Source organism: Leiobunum rupestre, chromosome 3, assembly GCF_980474605.1.
Source record: "Leiobunum rupestre chromosome 3, qqLeiRupe1.1.hap1, whole genome shotgun sequence".
Classification (NCBI taxonomy): domain Eukaryota; kingdom Metazoa; phylum Arthropoda; class Arachnida; order Opiliones; family Sclerosomatidae; genus Leiobunum; species Leiobunum rupestre.
In genome coordinates this window covers 27,249,499-27,271,212 of record NC_143386.1, presented here as the reverse complement: position 1 = coordinate 27,271,212, position 21,714 = coordinate 27,249,499, and the positions used below count along the sequence as shown (strand labels likewise).

At 35.1% G+C, this 21,714-nt stretch overlaps 1 protein-coding gene, 1 long non-coding RNA gene and 1 pseudogene across 7 annotated transcripts in view; all 3 read left to right on the top strand.

Moving 5' to 3' along the window:
- Positions 1 to 6,038, top strand: part of LOC149950985 (prostatic acid phosphatase-like) — a 164,404-nt gene extending 158,366 nt beyond the window's left edge. For 2 of the 6 annotated variants that reach the window (XM_090167966.1, XM_090167967.1), the window contains exons 5-11: positions 47 to 199; positions 439 to 534; positions 1,387 to 1,476; positions 2,896 to 3,016; positions 3,076 to 3,164; positions 3,313 to 3,597; positions 5,873 to 6,038. In XM_090167966.1, coding sequence (XP_090024092.1) covers positions 47 to 199; positions 439 to 534; positions 1,387 to 1,476; positions 2,896 to 3,016; positions 3,076 to 3,164; positions 3,313 to 3,597; positions 5,873 to 5,974 — 936 coding nt within the window. In that variant the 3' untranslated portion in view covers positions 5,975 to 6,038. Of the gene's footprint in view, positions 1 to 46; positions 200 to 438; positions 535 to 1,386; positions 1,477 to 2,895; positions 3,017 to 3,075; positions 3,165 to 3,312; positions 3,598 to 4,734; positions 4,792 to 4,829; positions 4,900 to 5,851 lie in introns of those variants that run through there. The other 4 variants (XM_090167968.1, XM_090167969.1, XM_090167970.1 and 1 more) reach the window with 4 other exon arrangements.
- The window catches only part of LOC149950979 (uncharacterized), a 277,136-nt gene that overhangs the window by 163,678 nt on the left and 91,744 nt on the right, over positions 1 to 21,714 (top strand). The gene's annotated exons all lie outside the window — the stretch shown is intronic.
- Positions 12,092 to 12,930, top strand: LOC149950984 (uncharacterized; annotated as a pseudogene).

Genomic DNA, 21,714 nt, shown 5'->3' with positions numbered 1-21,714 from the left:
TGCTCTTTTGGTGTATTGTAAATCAATTTTTCTCAAATCTCCACAGGTGGAAGTGAAGAGTTCGGACAAAGACCGTTGCATTGCCAGCGCCGAAGTTAATTTAGCGGCTTTCTTCAAACCAGAGGGGAAATTCATTTGGAACCCTGACCTTATCTGGCAACCCGTGCCTATTCATACCAAACCGAAAGCTGAAGATTTCGTAAGCAGATTTTGTATTTCTTCTTTGAAATTGCGCAAGGTTTAACGAAACTTGCGTGGTCCTAATTGAGAAAATTGAAAACGCGAGAGCGGAAATGTTAAGTCTGTTAATTAGACACAAGTCAATTAAAATTTCCCCTTTATAAATTGCCGCTCAATGAAGACCGCGTTATGAAATGAACCTCTTTAATGAGACATTCCTTTATTAAGTTGTCGAATAATAAGAAATATATTCAACAGTTAATTAACGAAGATGCAACTTGCCCAGCAGCGGAAGAAGAGGTGAAGAAATTTCCAAGCACTCCACTTGGACAAGCATACAGTCGGAAATATGGGGTAGGTCGACTTATTTTTAATTAGCTTCTCATAAGCCAATTCCATATAATAACTCTATACAGATATTTTATTTATAACTGTAAGCTTTAGATTGAAATCCAATTTTCGTTGTATTAAAACCGAATAGAGTTATACAATAATTTTAACAAACAAAACAAATCTTATAAGCTCTATGCTAGTTCACATTTTTATTATGCTTGTGCACAGAAAAATTTCAGGAGCGACATTGGTATGCATTGGAAGAACTTGGAGATATGCTAAAAAGTAAAAAAGACCAGCAACGTTTTAGGGAAAAACTGAACTATATTTGGGATTATATGCCGTATTTAAGATGATGCATTTTCAAGTTGAACATGCAACTTACTAAGAAACATATTTTTTCGAAAAAAAAAATTAAAAACCGTAAAAGCATTGCAACCTTATGCAAACATTAGAGTAAATTTTAATTTTGAATAGCTTTTACACAAACAATTTCCCCTAGAAAAGCAAGAAATATCAGGCAATTGAGAAGAAATATTAAGGAGATTTAGTTTAACCATATGAATAAAGATGGCGTTTTATTTTTATGCTTCCAATTAACTACACGGTTTTTAACAGCCTAGTTTTATTAATTGAAAATAATTTGTTGCTTTTCGGTTGGCATTGTAAAATTTAGTTAAAAATGTATTTTTTTCTTCAAATTAGCTGTTAATCAATGAGAATAATAACAAAAATCATACTAGAAAAATATTCCAATAACAGATTATTAAATGCATATTGAATCTCGGGTAAATTCTTTTACGGACTTTAGTAGGCATACTACTATTTTCTGGGTTTAAATCTAGTTTGAAATAATTGGCTCCGATATTTTAGGATTTAATGCGCTATATGACAGAACACAGTGGAGAACAGGTGAACGACCCGTCGTCAGTACAAAGTGTGCAAGGAGTTATTGGCATCGAAGTAAGTGATTTATTTTCGACAGTGATCATTTACCGTCTCTGAAAAGCTACGTGAAATTTATATTAAATACTTAGAATTATTGCCGTAAACGCTGATCCGCAGGTTTATTTCTTATTATCGGGTAGCGAGAATGAAGGAAAATTGAAACATTTTAATGGAATTCAGCTATCTGATTTTAATATCAAAAGCACGTTTACTTCATGTTCACTGATGTCATAAATATCAGGCCCTCAAGGGGTCGGAGTGTGCAATAACTGGTGGCTTTACCGGGGAGTCGGGGTCCGGCTCTTGTAACCCGTAAGGGCAGTGGCGCACTGGGAGATGTTAGCTCCATCCAAATGGTCCTATCTCCACCTCCGACTTCATTCAGGTGTGGGCTGGATACTGAGCTTCGGCCCAGGCTAACGGAGAGGGGCCGGGCAAACTGGTCGCCTCGGCGGATTGAATAGCCTGCTGTGGAGCTGCGAGCCACCGTATGAGGGCACGGCGGCCCTGTTTCCCGGCCTTTTGGGGTCCACCGGGATATCCGGTGCCAGCTGTGCCGGGTTACTTGGGCTGCTGTGTGCTCGCCGTTCCCCTTTAGGAGCTCTTTCCAAAGGGCTTGACTCCCTGCCTTTCTAGGTGGGAGGTCGGCAGGCGTTGCTAGAGCATCCGTTCTCTATCCCACTGCTGTGCGCGAAGTGGCGAGCTGGTCAACCCATTGCTGCGTCTTCTGCTGGCATGAGCGGCTTGCGTCGAGGGTGCGACCATCAGTATAGTAGGGTTCTGCTACCCATGCTGGTTTTGTCACCTGTCCGGGCTTGTGGACGCTGTTGTAGGGCATTCTGATGAGACCACCGGTGTAGTAGGCTGTTTGATCGCTTGGAGCACCGGGATATAAATTCTGACCATATGTCATAAATATCATTTGAATACCCGTACAAAAATGCTTTTCTATTTTGTTGTTCGTTTGAAGAATGACAAGTGGAAAAACGCTCTTTAAATGAGAGTCAAGTAAATACAATATAGGAATTGTTTAACAATTGATGGGCGATCAGCCTTTTTTCTATTTACCCGTTTAATTTTATTTCTGTACTATCCTTAATCATTAATTTTAAAAATTACAAAAGTTACCACGAGGATGTTGTACAAATAAAATATATGACAGATGCTACGTGGTTGATCATGAAGTTTTTTTTAAATACTTTGAAATATGGCAAGCTTTTGAGCCATAGCTTCTCTTCACACTTCTTTTTTTAATTTCCTTAACCTCTGGTAACAAAATCTTGGTTATATTAATTTTCACGTGTAAGTTAATTGGGTTTTACACCGTTTTGGCTGATAGTTAAATGACAGATAGAAATATAAAAATTAAATAACAAGAACTAATTTGTTTCATTGTCATATAAGTGATTTGTAATTCTGACTTCTTATTCAAAGAAAATTCACCATTTGACGGTTCCAGAATGGGCAGAAGCTCGTTACAGTGAAATGGTGGAAGCCTCCAGCGAAGGATTCACGGTCAAGTACGCCTCTAAGAAAATTCAGCGACTCCGAGGAGGTCAGTCACACTGCACGGTGTAAGAACCTATTTTGGGATTTATATTTGACTTATTGTAGGTCCCCTTGTGAAACACATCTTGGAACTGATGAACGACAGAGCGAGCACAAGCAAAGAGCCACTTACCAAGGGATATATATATTCAACCGTAAGCAGATTAACCTTCTCTTGAGGATTTTTCTTAGAAAAACCTGTAAAACATCTATAACGATACTTTAGAATTTCTACAATCGCTTTTATGGTATACCGAATTTATTTATGCTAACTTATCGGTAACACTGGTGTCTGGTTTTCAGCACGACGCCATTATAGCTGCTTTCATGAACGCATTGGGAGTGTTCAACGGTCGAATCATTCCATATTGCGCCACAGTTCTTGTGGAACTTCATCAGGCTCCGGGAACCGAAGGGACAGTCGATGGTTCCTCAGTAAAGCTGTTCTACGTCAACAATACCGAACACAACCCGTTTCCCTTGCAGATTCCCAACTGCGATCTCGATTGTCCTCTGACGAAGCTCCAAAGTCTAGTTCAAGACATCATTCCAACCAACATCAAGGAAGAGTGCTTCGCCCCAGAAAAAGTACTTATTCTTGACAAATAACCTGCGTGTTGATGGTTATTTTTAAGATCATTTTGGCATAAACTATTTACGCATGTTTAATTGTGATTATTAAAATGCCTTTAATTTGCCACCAAAGCCGAAATTGAATGCGGTATTCTTAAAGCGAGTAGTGGCTCAGTTTTAGTACATTCATATTACAAATATTAATATATTTAGGTCCAAAAACTAGAATTACTAAGCATAATATAGTGTTTTTCAACTGAGGGAAATAGCTTTTCTTTTTACTTTAATAATTAATTTACCTATATAATACTACTAAAATATAAAATGTGTTGTACTCAAAATATTTCTTAAAATATTTTCTTTCCGTAAAATTAATTTTATTTGCCAAGTCAATGGTTTAAACTTGAGCAAGATTGTTAGATTTTTGAAAGAGAATGGAAAACTTGCGCTTGACCAATAATGCCTAATTGCCAAAAATAAGTGTTGAGCTACATCCTTTCTATTTTTGTTAAATTTCTTAAATTTTTAGATTGCTTGCCTAGAATGTGATAGTTCTCAATCTCATTGTATTATTCCTCTTACGAAAGCCCTATTCATTTAGACAATTAAAATTAATTATTTTTCTTCGCAGTCTCGACACATTGCGCGAATTTTCCTCTAAAAGAGAGATATGCACATTTTTCGCATAAATTACTTTGCTAAAAAATATATAAAATTACAAAGCGTAGGAATATTTCATTACGTTTAAGCCACATTTCGATCTAATAATTTAAGAAACTCATTATATTATATAATTCGATCAACATTATTTCTAAAAATTAAAACGGGAACTTACGAAGGTACAGGTTTCAAGCTTATATCATAAGAATGTGTTACGAATAAATTTTCCATAAGCGATGTATAAGAAACTACTGTTATTACCAATGACGAAATTTCTTTTCGTGAGCCAAAAAGTATTAATTATCTGTGTAACTGTTCCATGGAGGTCAAATACAAGCGACTATGCGACGTAATAGATATATAATTATTGGCTAATTACCGGTATTTTAATAATCACGATACAACCTCAATTAGAAATAAGATGTCCTCCGTATCACAGTGTAGATTTCATAACCGCATGTTTGTTTATTTATTATTGAATACTTATTGTAGAAAATTGCTTCCGACTAACCCTGCTGCTGCACGAAAAAGAAAGCATTTCACTGAAATGTATGAGTTTATCATTTTTTATCTTTTCTTGTTTCTAGTGAGTCCAGAATCGTAAACAAATTATATAATCGGGCCTTTAAGTTTTCAAAAGGTAAAACTATGCTATGAGAATATTTTAAGTATATATAATGATATCTATCAATGTTTAATTTCCAATTTTAAAAAGAAGAAAATCAAACCATTAAATTTGCTAAAAAAAAACTGCGATTCGTAAATATTTCGAAGAGAAACCACTTGAAAATCCCGAAATAAAACAAATCCTGAAATTCTGAAATTCGTTTTCAAAATTATGATTTATCTAAAAATTTCTAATTTAAAATTCCAATTAATTTAAGGACGTAAGAACCACTTAATTAAAATTTTATGATCTAACAAATCCCGTTTAACAGGATATTTTCCGATCTAGAGTAAAATATACATGTAGATGTGGAAGATAAGAAACGGTTCTACTTATGTTCGACGCCTGATAAACAGATCCCTTTGTTCTTAATTATCCGGTAGAGCAATTGCTTTTCGAGAAACCGGTACTGGACTCACTAGTGGTACCATCGAAATACACTGCTTCAAATTTCTCCAATAATTTTATTGGGTAAAATTTAGATTTAATCTTTTTACAATTAATATTTTAAAAATGAATTTTTACGCTTAATTTTTAATTATTTCTTTGAGATATCTTTATAACTGATTTCTATGGGAAATCCTCATTATTAATTTCTATGGGAAAGTTTTATAAATAATTTTTAATTTGGTAATTCTTATAACTAATTTTTAATTTGGTAATTCTTATAACTAATTTTTAATTTGGTAATTCTTATAACACATTTTTAATTTGGTAATTCTTATAACAAATTTTTAATTTGGTAATTCTTATAACTAATTTTTAATTTGGTAATTCTTATAACTAATTTTTAATTCGGTAATTCTTATAACTAATTTTTAATTTGGTAATTCTTATAACTAATTTTTAATTTGGTAATATTTTAACAGTGTGTTTCGTGTGTGTAATGTTTTTTGGTGATGGGTAAAGTGTAATTATGTTGGCATTTATTTATGATATCAGGCTTGATTTTTACATTTACAGGAACACAGCTCAAACAATGGTATTTCAAACTTTCTAAGATATCCCAGTGAATCCCTTTCGCTGGCGTCATTTCTCTTCTGTCTTTTCGTGGCACTGGTATGAACAATTGGGGTTTACACAGCACTGTAATTCTATCGACAAAATAAACTTTTATTTTTATAAAACATATCATTTTTACTTTTTAAAGTAAAACACGTTAAAGTATTAAAATATCATTTTAAAGATTAAAATACTTTGTAAAAACTTTAATACGTGAATTCAGCTTAGATCAAAACAAATAACTAGCACTTCATTATTTACCGTCGCAATACAGATTAAGGGATATGTCAGGAAATTTTTTAAAAAGCCCTTCTGCTGCAAAGTTTTCCAATGTTATTACGTAGTATATTTATTAACACACTTAGCAGTAAATTAAGCTAATTTTCGGTACTATAATATTTATAGAAAATTTTCACAATTTACTTGTTATCTTTTTCTAACTACCCATGTCAAAATGGAACATAAGGTAATTCCGTTATTCGTTCTCAGCTCACGTGGGTCAGATGAGAAGAAGTTTTGGTATCTTTCTCTGAAGAAATATCCGAGCGCGAACAATTGTTGCTTCCCCAACATTTAAAACAATTATATTGATAAGTTTGTTACGTTGGCACTTCATTTTGGGCCTTTTTGTAATTAATTTTATTTGCTGAGTTGAGCTAGTTCAATCGACCATTGGTAGTTGAAGTTGGGATTTGTTGGGTATGGATCGACTGGGGCTCTATCACCGTGACAATAGATTTTAAATCAAATTAAAAGATTTTTCAAATGTGCGTAAGTGACAAAAAAATACTAATTTCAATATTTTAAATTTCCCTGTCATAAAACATTTGACATTGAATTGAGTTTTGAGATACGATTCCTTTTAAATATTTTTTTATATAAATTTTTAAAATTGAAAATACCAAGTGGGCTCGAGGAACTGGACACTGGTCGTAAAGCGCTTTGTCCTGAAATAGAAGTCACTCCGTTCTACGAGCCCGGGCTTAGATTATTTAGCTATGGGAAGACTCATAACCAGAAGAATCTGATAGATTTTGTGTTATAATAGTAATAGTTTAAATTAAATTTTAAAATGCTTCAGAGGTGAAGAATTTAAAACCAATTTTTTCAGTTAAATTTAATTGAATATCTGTTAATAATTGTATGAATAATAATAATAATAATCAGCAAGGCTAATACCGAAGGCACTAACCACAGGCCTAAGTCATTAAGCCTTTTTTAAAGCTAATAATTCAGGTGGCCGGGCGGCAATACGCAGGAGGGTGGTGGAAAGCCCTTCAAGCCACACTAGCCATCCGCTCCCTACACAAGTTTATATGGCTCCAACTTAGCCCCCTCTGCCTTTCAACAGCTTTGGTAAAAGCATTTTTCTTTTAATATCTGCCTCTTTATTCTGGACCCACAGGTCATAGTTTTGCCATGATTCCTTCAAACCTAGAATATTTAGGAAAATTGGTGAGAGCTTAGAATTGAAGTTTCTATTCACGGGAATGGTGGAAGCTAATTTCCTGCATCTCTATAGTGGTAAGTTAATATCAGGTCACTTGGAAACATTAATTAATTAATCGAGAAATTGTTTTTCCTATACTGTTTTCCTCGACCTTTTTTAGTAAAAGAATCAAAAGAATAAAATAAACATAATTAATTTTAACTTTTTTTTAAAAATATTTTACATTTAATATTAAAAATATTGGGTAGTGCTTGAATTTATGAGAAACCGTATTATTCTGTGTAAGTTGTTTTAGGATTTACGAAAAAAAGTAGTAATAAAATATTCTTTATACCAGCTTTCCATCATAATTACAGAGTGGGCATTATAAAAAAGAGCATGGTAGCCCTATTTTTGAATAAAAAAAAAGAATGTCTTTTAGTTCGACCTTCATAAGGATTTTATAATTGCCTTTAAAAATACGTATCATTATAGCTACGTTGAGCTTCATTTTAAATTACTGCGAAGTTAAGACTAGTAAGAGAGAATGTCTCAAAAACAAGGAATCCTCTTCAAAGATGTAGTTTTTTAAATCAGGGGAATACAATTCACCATTGTAAGATTTATATCCGAAATAAAATATGAATTTCACTGCGGCAGCCATCAAACCTTTATTCTGGTTTATATCATTTTTGATTTTTGTTCACTCTCCCTTTAATTACTTAACATTATAGTTTTATAAAGCCAAATTTTGTCATTGGATAAGTTTATAACATACAAAATTACAAGTTCAATTTTTTTCCATTAGTTACATTAATAGTTTTAATTTTTCTTTTGAAATTGTATCTTTTTCCGTAATTGGTACTATGTCAACAGTTTGCGTAGCCTCTCATCTTCATCGCAATGGGGAAGAATATATTGTTTAATAAGAAATTGACTTGGTGAATATTACTTTATTTTAGTATTGTGTAGATGTCCATAAAATTGACAGTTTTCTTGCTCAACGTTTATTGTTTTGTTTAGTTACTGATCAACTACAGCAGTTAGCTCAACACGCTAATTTTTTGGCTATTCTCTGAAATTGTTTCCTTTATCAGAACCATAGTAATGCTTAGCCCCAAAACAATTCGAAACGATTAACATTGAAATTTTCCAAGTCAGTTTTAGCTTTATAATTACTACAACAAGTTGTCCTGGTTGTTAATCAAAGAGCTTACCAAAATTTTTAATATAACATACAGATTACAAATTATATATAATTTATCTAATATATCGATCATAGTTTTCCAAAAATATAGAATTTAATTGCATAATTAGAGAACCACATTTTTCACGTATCAGCTGACATGCTTACGGTTCTGAGGCGCCAAATTCAAACTATAGAAATAAAACAAACTATAATGACTAAAGAATTTTTATTGAAAATAACGAAATATAAATTTTACTTTCATTTTTATACACAATGAACAAGTTGGCAAGCTTGCCAAAATATACCTCTCCTCGGAAGAGTTTTCCCTTTTGCGTATTAACTACTGGACACGGCACTCAACGATATTTCGCCATATTCAAAGCGCCCACCAAAAAACCTAATCCCGGTGCTATCTCAACCAGTAGATTATTTTTTATTATAATTTTAATAAATTTTACAAATTTTATTGCCTTAAACAAATTCCCAAAATCAATAGAACAATAACCAACTTTAGACCCAAAACGTTATTAAATTACCAAAGCAACAAAATGAGAAATAGAAAATACAAAATTTAAAATGAATGCTGTTGTTTTTTTTTTTGGTATTTTTTGATAAAATGAAGTTTCAAGTTTCCGAAACTTATCACAATATTTGGTAATTATGAAAAAAAAAGGCTGAGACATATTTCGTCTTAGATTTTATATTTTGTCAACATAAATCAAGGTCAGAAAAAAACTGCCATTTCATTATTTAGTCGTCGTGGTACAGTTGAAAATAAAATAGCCAGCATGCAGTCTCAAAAAGAGGATACTCGTGGAACGCGAGTTCTCAGAAATGACAATGGCTTCACCCTCGTATCACGCTGTCATGAAGCTTTTATGAAGACCAGCCTAAGCTAGTAATTGTTAGAATAGAACAATCGACGCCGACCTTTGCTATAAACAAATTTATCTGCTTCTTTATGTCGTTATCTATTATAAAGTTTTTATTGTTGTTCAGCTTTGTATATAAATACATTTTGTTTTCTTATTGCGGTTAGTATTCATTAAACATTTATTCCATTAACATGGTCTCCTGTTTTCCTATTTAGGGTGATTTCATAAAGTAATCATTTGTCACCTCTTTAGTACGCTATATTATGTTTACCTTGCATCAAAAAGTATTAATATTTTCTAGAAATAAACAACATATATCGCCAGTTATACATCATCTACCAAATATAACAAATTTTTAAAGTAACGCTGCTTGGACATTTAGTAGTAGCTCTATATTTTTACTGTTATAAAATCACATAAACAATTTATTTTCCAAAATATTCACCTCACCTGATTAGTTCTCTGGGTGAATTTTAAAGAACCATATCGAATTTAAAATCCCAAATGTTTATTATTCAGGTTATGGATTCAAAGCATGCATAAAGATTGTTGTCCATCAGATTTCCTATATTTAACGATGTTAAAGGGTTCCACCAGGTTCGTAAGGGGTGGAATGTTCGTCCCCCTCTAGCCAGTCCGCCTTCCATTTTCAATAATTCCCACTAGCGGTGCGCCGCGCGGCCTGATAGGTGCGATGACAGTGAATACTTCCGCGGTTTTTTTAGTCTAGTTCTTTATTAATTTCAGACGGCATTAGGCCACGATGTCTTCCTCCGAAATTATTATTAAAGAAGACAAAAGAAAAGAAAATCAGTGTAAACGGGATAAATCGAAGGTTTATCTTCTTGAAGAATTTGAGAATTGGGAGAGAGTAAAAAGTAATTGGCTAGAGGTAAAATTCGCGAATGTGGAGTTCAAAAGACCGGTTAGACCAAGACTTAGTAATTCAGATATTGTGAAACAAAACATTTCCAATGTTGTTCTTAATCGTAAAGCAATAGAACTATGCAAGTCTTCTACGCAAATAGAAAAGGCATCAGCGAGGAATTATAGTATACCAAAGGTTAATGTATATTTTACTCAACATATACTAAATATTCATGATAAGTATTGCGAAGATTGCTATCAATACCAATTGGGCCAGTCTGATGTGCAAAATATTGTTGTCTCGGATAGTAAGGAATGCAGTGTTAAAAATATAAAAAGTCCTCCTTTTTTAAACTTGAACTTAAAATATTAAAATAACTATAAATTTAATAACTTAATAGACAAATTCGTTTATAGAAGTCGCGAAGAGTATATTACAGGAGCGGCCGACAATCTGGGTAAATTAAGTCATGTGCGAACGTATCAACAGATGGCGCTTTCGTCACCCTCGTGTCGATTGGCTTAAATATTTTTAAAAACATTCCGAAATTTCCCTCCTTGAAAGTTACCGAATTTTTATCTTCCGTCGTTTAAATTATTTTTATATAAGATTAATCTTACTTGAAAATCTTCAAGCGTGCTGATTCTTCTAATTTTGTATGTATTAGTTATTATAATACCTAAGTAGCATTTAAATCGATATAAACATATAAATTTCTTTAAAAGATTGATAAGCCTTAGTCAGAGCTATGGGTCCTCCAGGCAAGGTATGCTGTGTTTTGGATTGCACACAGAGAGGAATTTCAAGAAATGTATAATTACAATTAAAATATAAGTTTAAACGTAATTACACCTAGTAACTAAATTTTGTTTTACAGATCTCATATCATAAAGTTCCGTCATTAAAAAATAAGCCAATGCGATTTCTCTGGCTAAAGAGAATCCGGACAAGAGATTATATTTACAAACCAGTTAGTTTTATTTACGTATGTTCGGAACATTTCAAGTCATCTGATTATCAAACCAGTCGAGCTAACGGCATGAGATATTTGAAAGAGGGTGCAGTACCGTCAGTTTTTAAGTGGGACTTTGGAAATCACACCAGGATAGACGATCCTACAGTAACAACGCCACTAAATTTAATGTCGTCAGAAGACCAAGATATAAAAGATACAATAACAGATGTAGTTTCAAATGTAGTTACAGTCGTGGCTTCAACAGAGGAGTGTATTACAGGTACAGAAAGCAACGATAATTGTGACTGTTCTAAAAATTCTGAAAAAATAAAAGAGTTAGAAAAATGCATCGCAGAACTGAAATTAAAAGTAGCTGTACAAAAGCAGTTATTAGATGTTCAAGATTACAAGCTGAAGCAAACGACGAAAGATTTAAAAGAAGCAGTGAGACAAGTAGAAATTGTAGAGAAACGCTTAAATGAAATTAAACCCAGCATTGATCGAATAATGAATAATAACAAGGACATAGCGTTCTACACAGGCTTACCTAACTTTGAGAAACTTTCTGCATTATACCATCGCCTTAATCCAGGTGCAGATGGGGAGAATATTAACGTTTGGAATAGCGGTAAAGGTACACCAAAAACTTCACCAGCTGGACGTCCAAAAAAATTAAACGTTGAAGATCAGTTTCTCTTGGTTTTAATGCGTCTTCGACTAGGCCTTTTTATAAAAGATTTAGCAGACCGTTTCGGTATTGCGCCTAGTACATCATCAAATTATTGTATCACATGGATAAATTTCATGTACCTACGCCTGGGGCAAATCAACATATGGCCGACGAGGGAGCAAATTGATGAAACTATGCCGGAAGACTTTAAGCGAGAATATCCCAGTACGCGCATTGTAGTGGATGCAACAGAATTGAAATGTCAGTCATCTAAGTCTTTAGTGTTACAGTCAGCTTCATATTCAAATTATAAATCCACCACCACCTACAAAGGACTCATTGGTATTATTCCAAACGGGTACGTAACTTTTGTGTCACATTTGTTCACCGGATGTATCTCGGACCAAGAAATAACACGAAGAAGTGGCTTTCTCCGGTTGAAATTCTCACCCAATGATAGTGTTATGGCCGATAAGGGATTTCTTATAGAAAAATGTTAAATGAATTAGGTGTGAAATTAAATATACCACCATTTCTGGGTGAAAAGGGCCAGTTCACGAAAGAAGAACTAGAAAAATCTCAAACAATTGCATCCCTTCGTATTCACGTAGAAAGAAGAATATCAAGAATAAGAGGATATCATATTCTGGACCGGCCAATTCCCTTGACTCTCGCTCCTGTCATTAATCAATTATGGACTGTTGTCACTTTGTTGACAAATTTTCAAGCTCCTCTCATTCGAAATATGGACAATATTAACAATACTTCGCTGGAAGACGATGATTTTTACGAAGAGATATTGGAACCTGATATATCCACTAATAACGATGAGCTGGATGATTTTCAAGAGGAAATTCTTGAACCAGAAAATGTCACCCTCGATGATTTTCAGGAGGAAATTCTTGAACCGGAAAATGCGACCCTTGATGATGAACTTTCAGAATTTAATGACCTAAATTCAGAAGACAGTGAAATGGAGGAACATATTCAGCAAGTAATTAATTTGGATACTTCTCTAGATGAATCATCTTAGTTTTACTAAATTTGGCAGATAAACAATATGTTGAAACTTAATGTAAAATAATTTGGTCATTCCATAAATGAATTAAGTTTTAATTCATTAAAAACTGAGCTGAATCATAATTCTTGTTTAGGAACTGCAATTATCACCTTATTTAATTAACAAAATTATTTAGCTAAGTTTGGTAACATCTGAGTGAAGTAAAATCTTTTCAAAATCGATTCCATCTTGTCCCACTTTTCTTGATTAAAGCGTACTCTAACAATAATAAGTCCTGTCGGAAAATACGTTACATAGTCGCACCATTTCAGCCCTGATAATGCCATTTGCCCCATAATTTGATAAAAATGATTATCACCTTCATCCAAAAAAGGTTTCCCGGCAACCAATTTCACTCTGAAATCTCCGTTTAAAGCTTGAGTAGGATTTTTGTCTTTCAACGACCAAGAACATTTTATTTCCAAAGCCCCATAAGGCTCACCTTCTTTGGGGTCATGGGCTAAACCATCGGGGGAAGATCCCAGCCACGGTTTAGATGGATCAACAATATACCCTGAAGAATGCACTGTGACATCAGGGCCGATATTGCGCATTTTTTCTTTGAACTTGTTTCTGGCAACATTTTCACATTGTTTACCATACTTGATTGCATGCAAATGCCCAATTTCCTTAGGTTGGATAACATTTTTGATTCCAGCTTGTGTCCAAATTTCGTTTTTTCTTTTGCAAATTAAACCGAAATTTGACGAGCTTAATCTGGTGGTACGTGCTGCCTTCCATACGGGAGAATCAGATTGGTCCCTAGTTTTTATTTCTTGAAAAGACAGTTCGTTTTTCTACATAACAAATAATAATTTAAATTAAAAGAGAGCTTAGTTTTAGAAAAAAAAATTATATTTACCATCAATAATAATGACTCTGACGGACTGAATTTCCCAGTAGCATTGTTGATGGACCAACGTATAGATCCACAGGAATCAGAATGCCTTGGAATAGGAAATCTACCTTCAGGAACGTGCACACTTGAAAATAACATGTGGGTCTGGAAGGTCTCGAGGTTGTGAACCACTTCAAATCCATCTTAATGTATAGCCAATTGTAAACTAAGTGGTGACCCCTCCGGGGCACATCCCATCCTGGTTTCTACCCAAACGAACTCTTCTGGTTTGGGTAAAATGCTGGCCCAACCGTCAACACCATTTGAATTAAGGTTATCTATAAGTTCAAGCGTCCTCGTTCATACCTCATTTTGATCGAGACTAGAGGAGGTAGCTTCATACATTTTACAAAGCATTATTTTTGCTCTCTTCTTTCGGAGCTTGGAAATTGATGTCAATCACAGAAAAAGGATAAATTTTTTTGCCCCGAGGACGGTTCCACTGTTGTGGCTTGTCTGTACATGAAAGTTCTTTGGGTGGATTCTCTATATTTTTACCCCGTAAATGGGCAAGCAATCTAAGAAGCGCTACTCCGTGATTACAAGTTCCCAAAATACCAGCGGGACATCCACAGTATTCATCTAAGATTTCAGGACTAGATATTTTCAGTGCAGTGCAAATTGTGTACGGATTTTCATTTTTTTTTCTGGCTTTTAAAACACATAGCTTTCACAAACACTCTATCGTTGTCACTGTAAAACATAACAATAACTAAGTTTATCATCTTTTGAAACCTTAAGATTATTTTTAAAATTTAAAAGAACTATCACTTACTATTCTGGTTTGCTCATTAGTGTATCCGATAGAATATATTCTTCAATTAGAAATTTGTAACTTCTACGGAAGTGCTGGCTAGTCTTTGACTTAGAGTTGTAAAAAGCTTTAATTTCTTGTTTACTAATAATAGGAACATCTTTGATAGATTTTTGGTACCCAACAATTGGAAACACCAATCCACCATTAATTGCAGAGTTTAAATGCATTTAAATTGTGTGCGAACTAAACAATAACCACGCTGTGAAAATAGTAAACACGAAAACTTGTAGCACTCGAGTAGCAGACGACAAATATCTCTAATACGGTAGCGCCATCTGTTGTGGGAGATCCGCGTTTCTAATATTACCCAGTATGGTTTTAGACCCTGGTAGTTTGTATGACCGTATGTAATTTACGAATGTGTCTATTCCGAAAATAACTGTTGCAAAATTTTAGAAAGTGCAAAAAAATAATAATGTAACCAAAAAATATTTCCCAACTTTTGTAACAACCCTTTTTAAAAGCATCTCAATGGTTTTACTTTCTCTGGAAAAAAACCCATCCCCTGTTAATCCCTCTATTTTTGTAAACTTCTCAGTGTATATTTTTGTTTGTTATTGTATTCAATGTATGTTGGAAAATTTGCCCTTCAACGCTTTCTCGGAAATCCCGTGGCGGTCTCCTCTATCGGGGACTCAAGCTGAACATTGGGGCTCGTTTCCGCCCCCTTCTCTCCTTTGTTAAGAGAAGTTTTCCTCGGTGTTAACGAAGGCATTGAGGGGCAGATTTGAAGAAACACTTCTTTTGCACGGACCCAAATGGTCAACCGCCAAATAAATTGTTTATATTATTTTAAAACTTGGTCGTTTTCATTAAAAAACAACATTAAATAGGACAAGGTACGAAGCTCTTGTTTCAGTCCGAGAGTCTTCGCGAGTAAATTTAAACAAAGCTCTCCCCATTATATTTCATGCAGTAAACCAGAGTTAGAAATAGAATCAACTTTTAAACACAATTCAAATGCTCAAAATTTAGACAAAAGGCAAAATGCGCTGGTTCTTCAAACCAATGGTTTACAAGAACAAGTAACTTCTGATAGTTTTGTAGAAGAGATTTTACCAACTGCGTTAGATTTGGTTGAGGCCGAACTTGAAAACCAAATGTTATTGGCCCTTGCAAAGAGAGCTTCGGACACAAATTCTAGTGATAATCAGAATAATCAATCCTTAATCACAATTTCAACTTGCGATCCATATCAAGAATCAGTTCCAAATGCCACACCAATACGCAAGAGAAAGATGTTTTCTACATGTAGTTCTGAAAAGTTACACATACACAATGAAGGTCAAATATCACTTGAAAATGCTACACCAACGCGCAAGAGAAAGTTATTTTCCACTACTGTGAAAATGGAATATAAAAAGTAAGAATTAACAAATTTGTAAAGCGTTTTTATTTTTTGATATTTACCATGGTTTTTTTCAGAATTTCAAAACTGGTCAGCACTCCAAAATTAAGTACATTCGTGGTTTTATCAGCGAAAAAAACTACTTTTCCTGAATCAATGTACTATTTCAGTACTTCTTTTTTTAACTGACCAAACTTCCTTTTGTTAATTTTTATTTTAAATTTTAGCACAAATATATCTCCAATTTCAAACATTTCTACTCCACGAAGTGTCGTAAACCACTGTTTCCAGACTACGTAAGAATACTTTATCTCTAATGCCAATTGGGAGTATTTCTCTAAGGTTGCAATACATAATTATTGAAATTGTCAAATTAGAGCAACACATGGAAGCCCAGGGGTGTTGGATATTTCTGTCGCAAGTTCTGACATTCCATTGGAATCAGTGGAAGGATACAAATTTTGTTTTAGTGACACAAAAAGCTTAGAATCTTTAGTAAAACTGTGTGTGGGTTCGGTGTGCAAAGTTGATAGTTGTGGAAGAAAAATATCTTTCAATCCTTACTTTGTCGGAGGAATGTACAATATTTCATGGAGGTGTAGTCGAGGAGAAGATTATAACAAAGGTCTATGGCAAGCGGTTGATCATAATTTTAATCTTAAACTTTCTGCTGGAGTTCTATATTCTGGTGCTTCACTTTCAAAGGTATTTAGCTTACACAATGATATTATGATTTTGTTTCCAGTTAAATTTATTACAAATTTGAATTTTTTTACTAGTTTCAGGAGTTATGCAAATTACTGGATGTTAAAAGTTTATGCTCTACATCAGTCATTGAGAAACAGGTGCAAAACTGCTATCCAGTAATAATGCAGTTATGAGATTCTGAACAAGTGTGTTTTCTTTACCTTATATAATCAAAAATACATAAACCGAAATTATCAGCAAGCGCTTTTTCCGTGGGACGCATTTGCTTCTGGCGCTGGGAGCAGAGCAAAGAGAAGCTCTTCGAAAAACGTTTTACCCCCAAACTGTTGGGATAATAATCAGTGAGCATCTCTGGTAGATTAGTGAGAGAGATTGGAACCCTATGCTCGTGGACAGAGAGCTTTGAAAATGGGGGAGGGGGTCATGTCATTTAGCAACTGGAAAGGGAAATCCATTACCCAGATGGCGTTTTTAAACTCTCTTACCACTGTGAGCAGTGCTGTCTCGACACGTTTCGGGACCCTGTGCTAACGTTAACACAGTCAAACTATATCTTAAGCTTTAAATTCAAACAAAGTTGTAATTGAAATAAAAATAATTTAGTGAAATATTTTAAAACTGCACGCATTTCCCTTTCCCTAGTTTCCGCCCGGGGCCTTGAGCTGTAGCCAGGTAGCCCATGCCTTAAAACAACACTGATGGTGAGGAGCCTTGGATTCTGAGAAAATTGGAAACATTTAGTGCAGCTAAAATTGGAAAACCAAGCCATTGCATCTAGTGTTAGAAGAAAAGGTGTCTGATAATTTAGGTTCATGAATTTCTGATATTATAGTATCGTTAATAAACAGTTATGAATTTGGTTTTTTAGATTTCGTTGCTGGCTGGCCGGAAAGAACCTTTAATAGTTGCTGTTGATTCAAGGTGTGATTCTCCGGGATTTTCATCAAAGCACCTAACATGCAGTGTGTCAGAATTTATAGCCCGGTGTACCTAGTAACAGAGACCATACCACCGGAGGCCTATCATCATAGTGCCCTACGCCAGCGTCCCCCTAGCCCGGACAGGTGACAAATCCAGCATGGGTAGCAGAACCCTACTACTGAAGGTCTCACCTTTGACGCAAGCCACTCAACCCAGCAGAAGGTGCAGCAATGGGTGGACCAATCCCCACTTCGCACACAGCAGTGGGATTTAGAATGGATGCTATAGCAACTCCAGCCGACACCCTACCTATGAAGGTAAGGAGCCAAACCCTTTGGAAAGAGCACCTAAAGGGGAACGACGAGCACACAGCAGCCCAAGTAACCCGGCACAGCTGGCACCGGAGATCCTGGTGGGCCCCAAAAGGCCGGGAAACAGGACCGCCGTGCCCGCATATGGAAGCTCGCCACCCCACAGCAGGCTACCCAAACCGCCGAGGCGGCCAGTTTGCCTGGACCCTCTCCGTTAGCCTGAACCGAAGTTCAGTATCCAGCCCAAACCTGACCGAAGTCGGAGGTGGAGATAGGACCATTTGATCAGAGCTAACATCTCCCAGTGCGCCACCGCCCTTATGGGTTACAAGAGCCGGACCCCGACTCCCCGGTAAAGCCACCAGTTATTGCACACTCTAACCCATTTAGGGCCAGCACCTAACATGCAATGCAATTGATCTAAAAACTAAAAAGATTATTGCTCTGGATTTTGCAGATTGTCGTTTAACCGATAACAAAAGTCCAAATATGCAGCCTCTTTGCTTTAGAAATTTAATCAATAAGTTACAACAACATTGCGTCATTTCAGAAGTAGTCACTGATGGTCATATGCAGATAAAATCCATAATGAGTATGAATGTCCTTTCTCTAACTTTCATTTCGTACCTAAACAACTATCTTGTTTTAGAAAAAGAGTTTCCGCAGATAAAGCATTCTCACGATTTTTGGCATGTTGCAAAATTACTACGGAAAAGACTTGCTGCTGTATGTAGAACTTCCCAATTTAATTTCCCTGGCAGATGGGTTTTGCACTTCATGAAGTACATTTCTATATATTTTAACACATTTTAGGGAAGTAAAGAAAAGATTTGTAGTGATATTCGTGACTGGATTGATGACATACTAACTCATTTCTGGTGGTGTGCTAAAAACTGTAACAAAAGTGCTAATAAAATGCGAGTAAGAAACATTTTTTCTAATAAACCAGTTTTCCTGATCTGGATAGCAGTTTACCTTAGCTATTCGTGATTTGGAAACGACTGCAATCATAAGAGTACAAACTTCTTTATACTTTTGTAGCTGATGTGGCGTTCGCACTTAAACCACATGCAAAATGTCCATGAATGGCCTACTGGATCATGTAAGCATGAAAACCTTGAGCCAGATGAAAGGAACAAGCCATGGTTATCGCGAAACACTGTGGATTTCCGCAAGTTACACACTGTGACAAAACTTTTCTGAAAGATTTTTGTTATTACACTAATTATAGGTAATTATAATTTCTTTAAATTAGGCAATAAAATTTGTTTGCTGACAAATTATAATTCTTTCAGACATACTGGCTCCCTTGAATCGTACCATAGCCTCCTCATGAAATATGCTTCTAAGAGGCTAAATTAGCCGTAAGTACTTATTCATACACAATTGGGGAAAAATTTTATCCTTCTCCACGCTGTTCGAAGCTAGCAAATTCTTACATTTCAGAAATATTAAAGGCCTAGGATTACTTCTGCCTCTGTAACTTTTCCACAGCCCAAATATCTTGGTGGTGGGCCAACCGCAGAACACGTTGGCCCACCAAGACGGATATGCGCTGCGGAAAAGCAAAACAGGCAGAAGATATCCTGGGCCTTTAAAAAACCATTTTGTTAAGTTGGTACCAAAGGACTACTTTTACCCCAATAGGTTGTAGATACGGTTTCGGATTGGTCTCGGAGAAAAAATTGTTAGGGAAATTAATTAAAAAAAATCATACCATTGCTTTCAGAATTACTAGTAAACTACTTTGGGGGCATGCCAAAAGTATTTATATAATCAGTCTATTCTGAAAGTTAGTTAAAATTTCCACCCCCTATTATCATAAAGGAAGTGATTTTTGAATTAAAAATTTAATGGTAATATTTATATTTTAGTGGCAAGGCTATATAGCTAGGAATGTTCATGCTGTCTTAGACTATAACAACAATGTGTTCCGGCCTGTTTCTTTGAAAAAAAAATGGTGAACCAAGGTATTTTAGATTAAAATGATTTACCCAACACAAATATGAAATGTGGTATTCTTGTTTAGGACGAAAAGAAAAAACTCGAAAGTAACTTCAAAGTGGACTATTGTACCAGTGAAAGTGCCAAAAGATCTCAAACATGCGAAAGAAATGATGGATCTTACATTATCAGGGGAAATTGTTCACAAAGTAAAAGAAATGTTCCCACCTAATCCTGCTGATGTTACTAACAGAAAAAATATTGCCAAAACACCTTGTCCGGAAAGAGCGGAACTCATTAGCTCTAGGGAAAAAATTCAAAATTTGCTAATTGTTCTAATTTTGAAGAATTAATTTAGTGAGAAACATATTAATTATATTGTAAACCTCGATGTTTAATTTTAAATATAAAATTGTTACTATTTATTCATCTAAGGCTTCCTGGTATCCAGTGTTTTGATTATTAAAATCACGGTATCTTGATTTAATTTTGTGGACCACACAGGAAGGAATTACTCTCCTATTTTTAAAGCCAAGTTTACCCCATTTCCAATATGTATATTGTCTGTATGCTGCGTAGCGGTAGCGCTTATTACGGTCAGCTTCATCATCGTCCAAATTTACCACATAACGTCTAATCATCATTTGAATTTCCAGATTTTCCCAATCTAAAATTAAGTTTTCAAAATTCCTATAATCGGTGATGCAGCCCGTATTTCTCCTTCTTGTACAACATTTCCGTTCAATCGGAGTGTTCATAGCCACGCATTTTTCACATTTGCACCACTCTAGTGTATCACCAGATGGATTTGGTTAATGTTCTGGACTAGGTGGTTTACACATCTCAAAGAACTCATCCATTTCTTTCTGCCATGGTTCATCGTTGCTAGCAGTTGGTTTGGTGGACTTGACTACAGGGTCGTTTTGTTCTTCTAAATAGCTTAGAAGTAAAATGTGGGGATTTTCCTCTTGAATTGTTTGCAAGATTTTTCGCATTTCAGACAATGTCAGTTCAGAGACGTTCACATCAACCTGTATCTCGCATTGTTATACCTGTATAAATGATAATTATGTTTATTATTTAAAGCAGGTCGGGCCGGCTTATTTTTACGCCCTTTTAAGCTCTTGCGCCCTCCATGGATTAAACACTAAAGGATGTTCCACGAGCTAAGATTTCAATGCCGAGTTCACGTTGGCTTGGTCGTAACGTGTTTCCTCCCCCCGCGCTTAAATCCCCTAGGGGCACCGGATATGATTTTGTAGCGCCATCTCGTATTTTTTTAAATAATTTCGCGGGTTTTTGGAACTTCGGGATTTTCGTCTGCTCTTTTATTTCAAAATTATAACCACATGGATCAAAACACGCTTCTTTTATCAATCTTCAATTTCGTTTAAAATTGCAAATAGTAAATAGTGAAAAGGTTGAATCTGCAATGCTTCAAATCCTAAAATAAAGACCTTCGGTAAGTATATAAACGAAGTATCATTGCACTCCCGTTTGTTTGCCCCTGGATAGAAAACAATTTCCGGTTTGCGAGCTCGCTCCGCTAGGTGGCAAGGTAACAGAGTATTTTTGCGTTTTTTCGCTCGTGGAACATCCTTTAGTGTTTAATCCATGCGCCCTCTATCCTTTTTTGTGAAACTTATTTAATACCATGGTGCTCCCGTGTAGTTCCTTTCTTTCTCAATAGATGTAGCTAGAAATTGGTATTCTTTAGAGTATAGTAGAGTATGTGACGAAGAAATAGTACTTTTTATTTTAAACTAGACTAAAAACCAATATAGTTCACAAAATTACATTACGTGTTCTA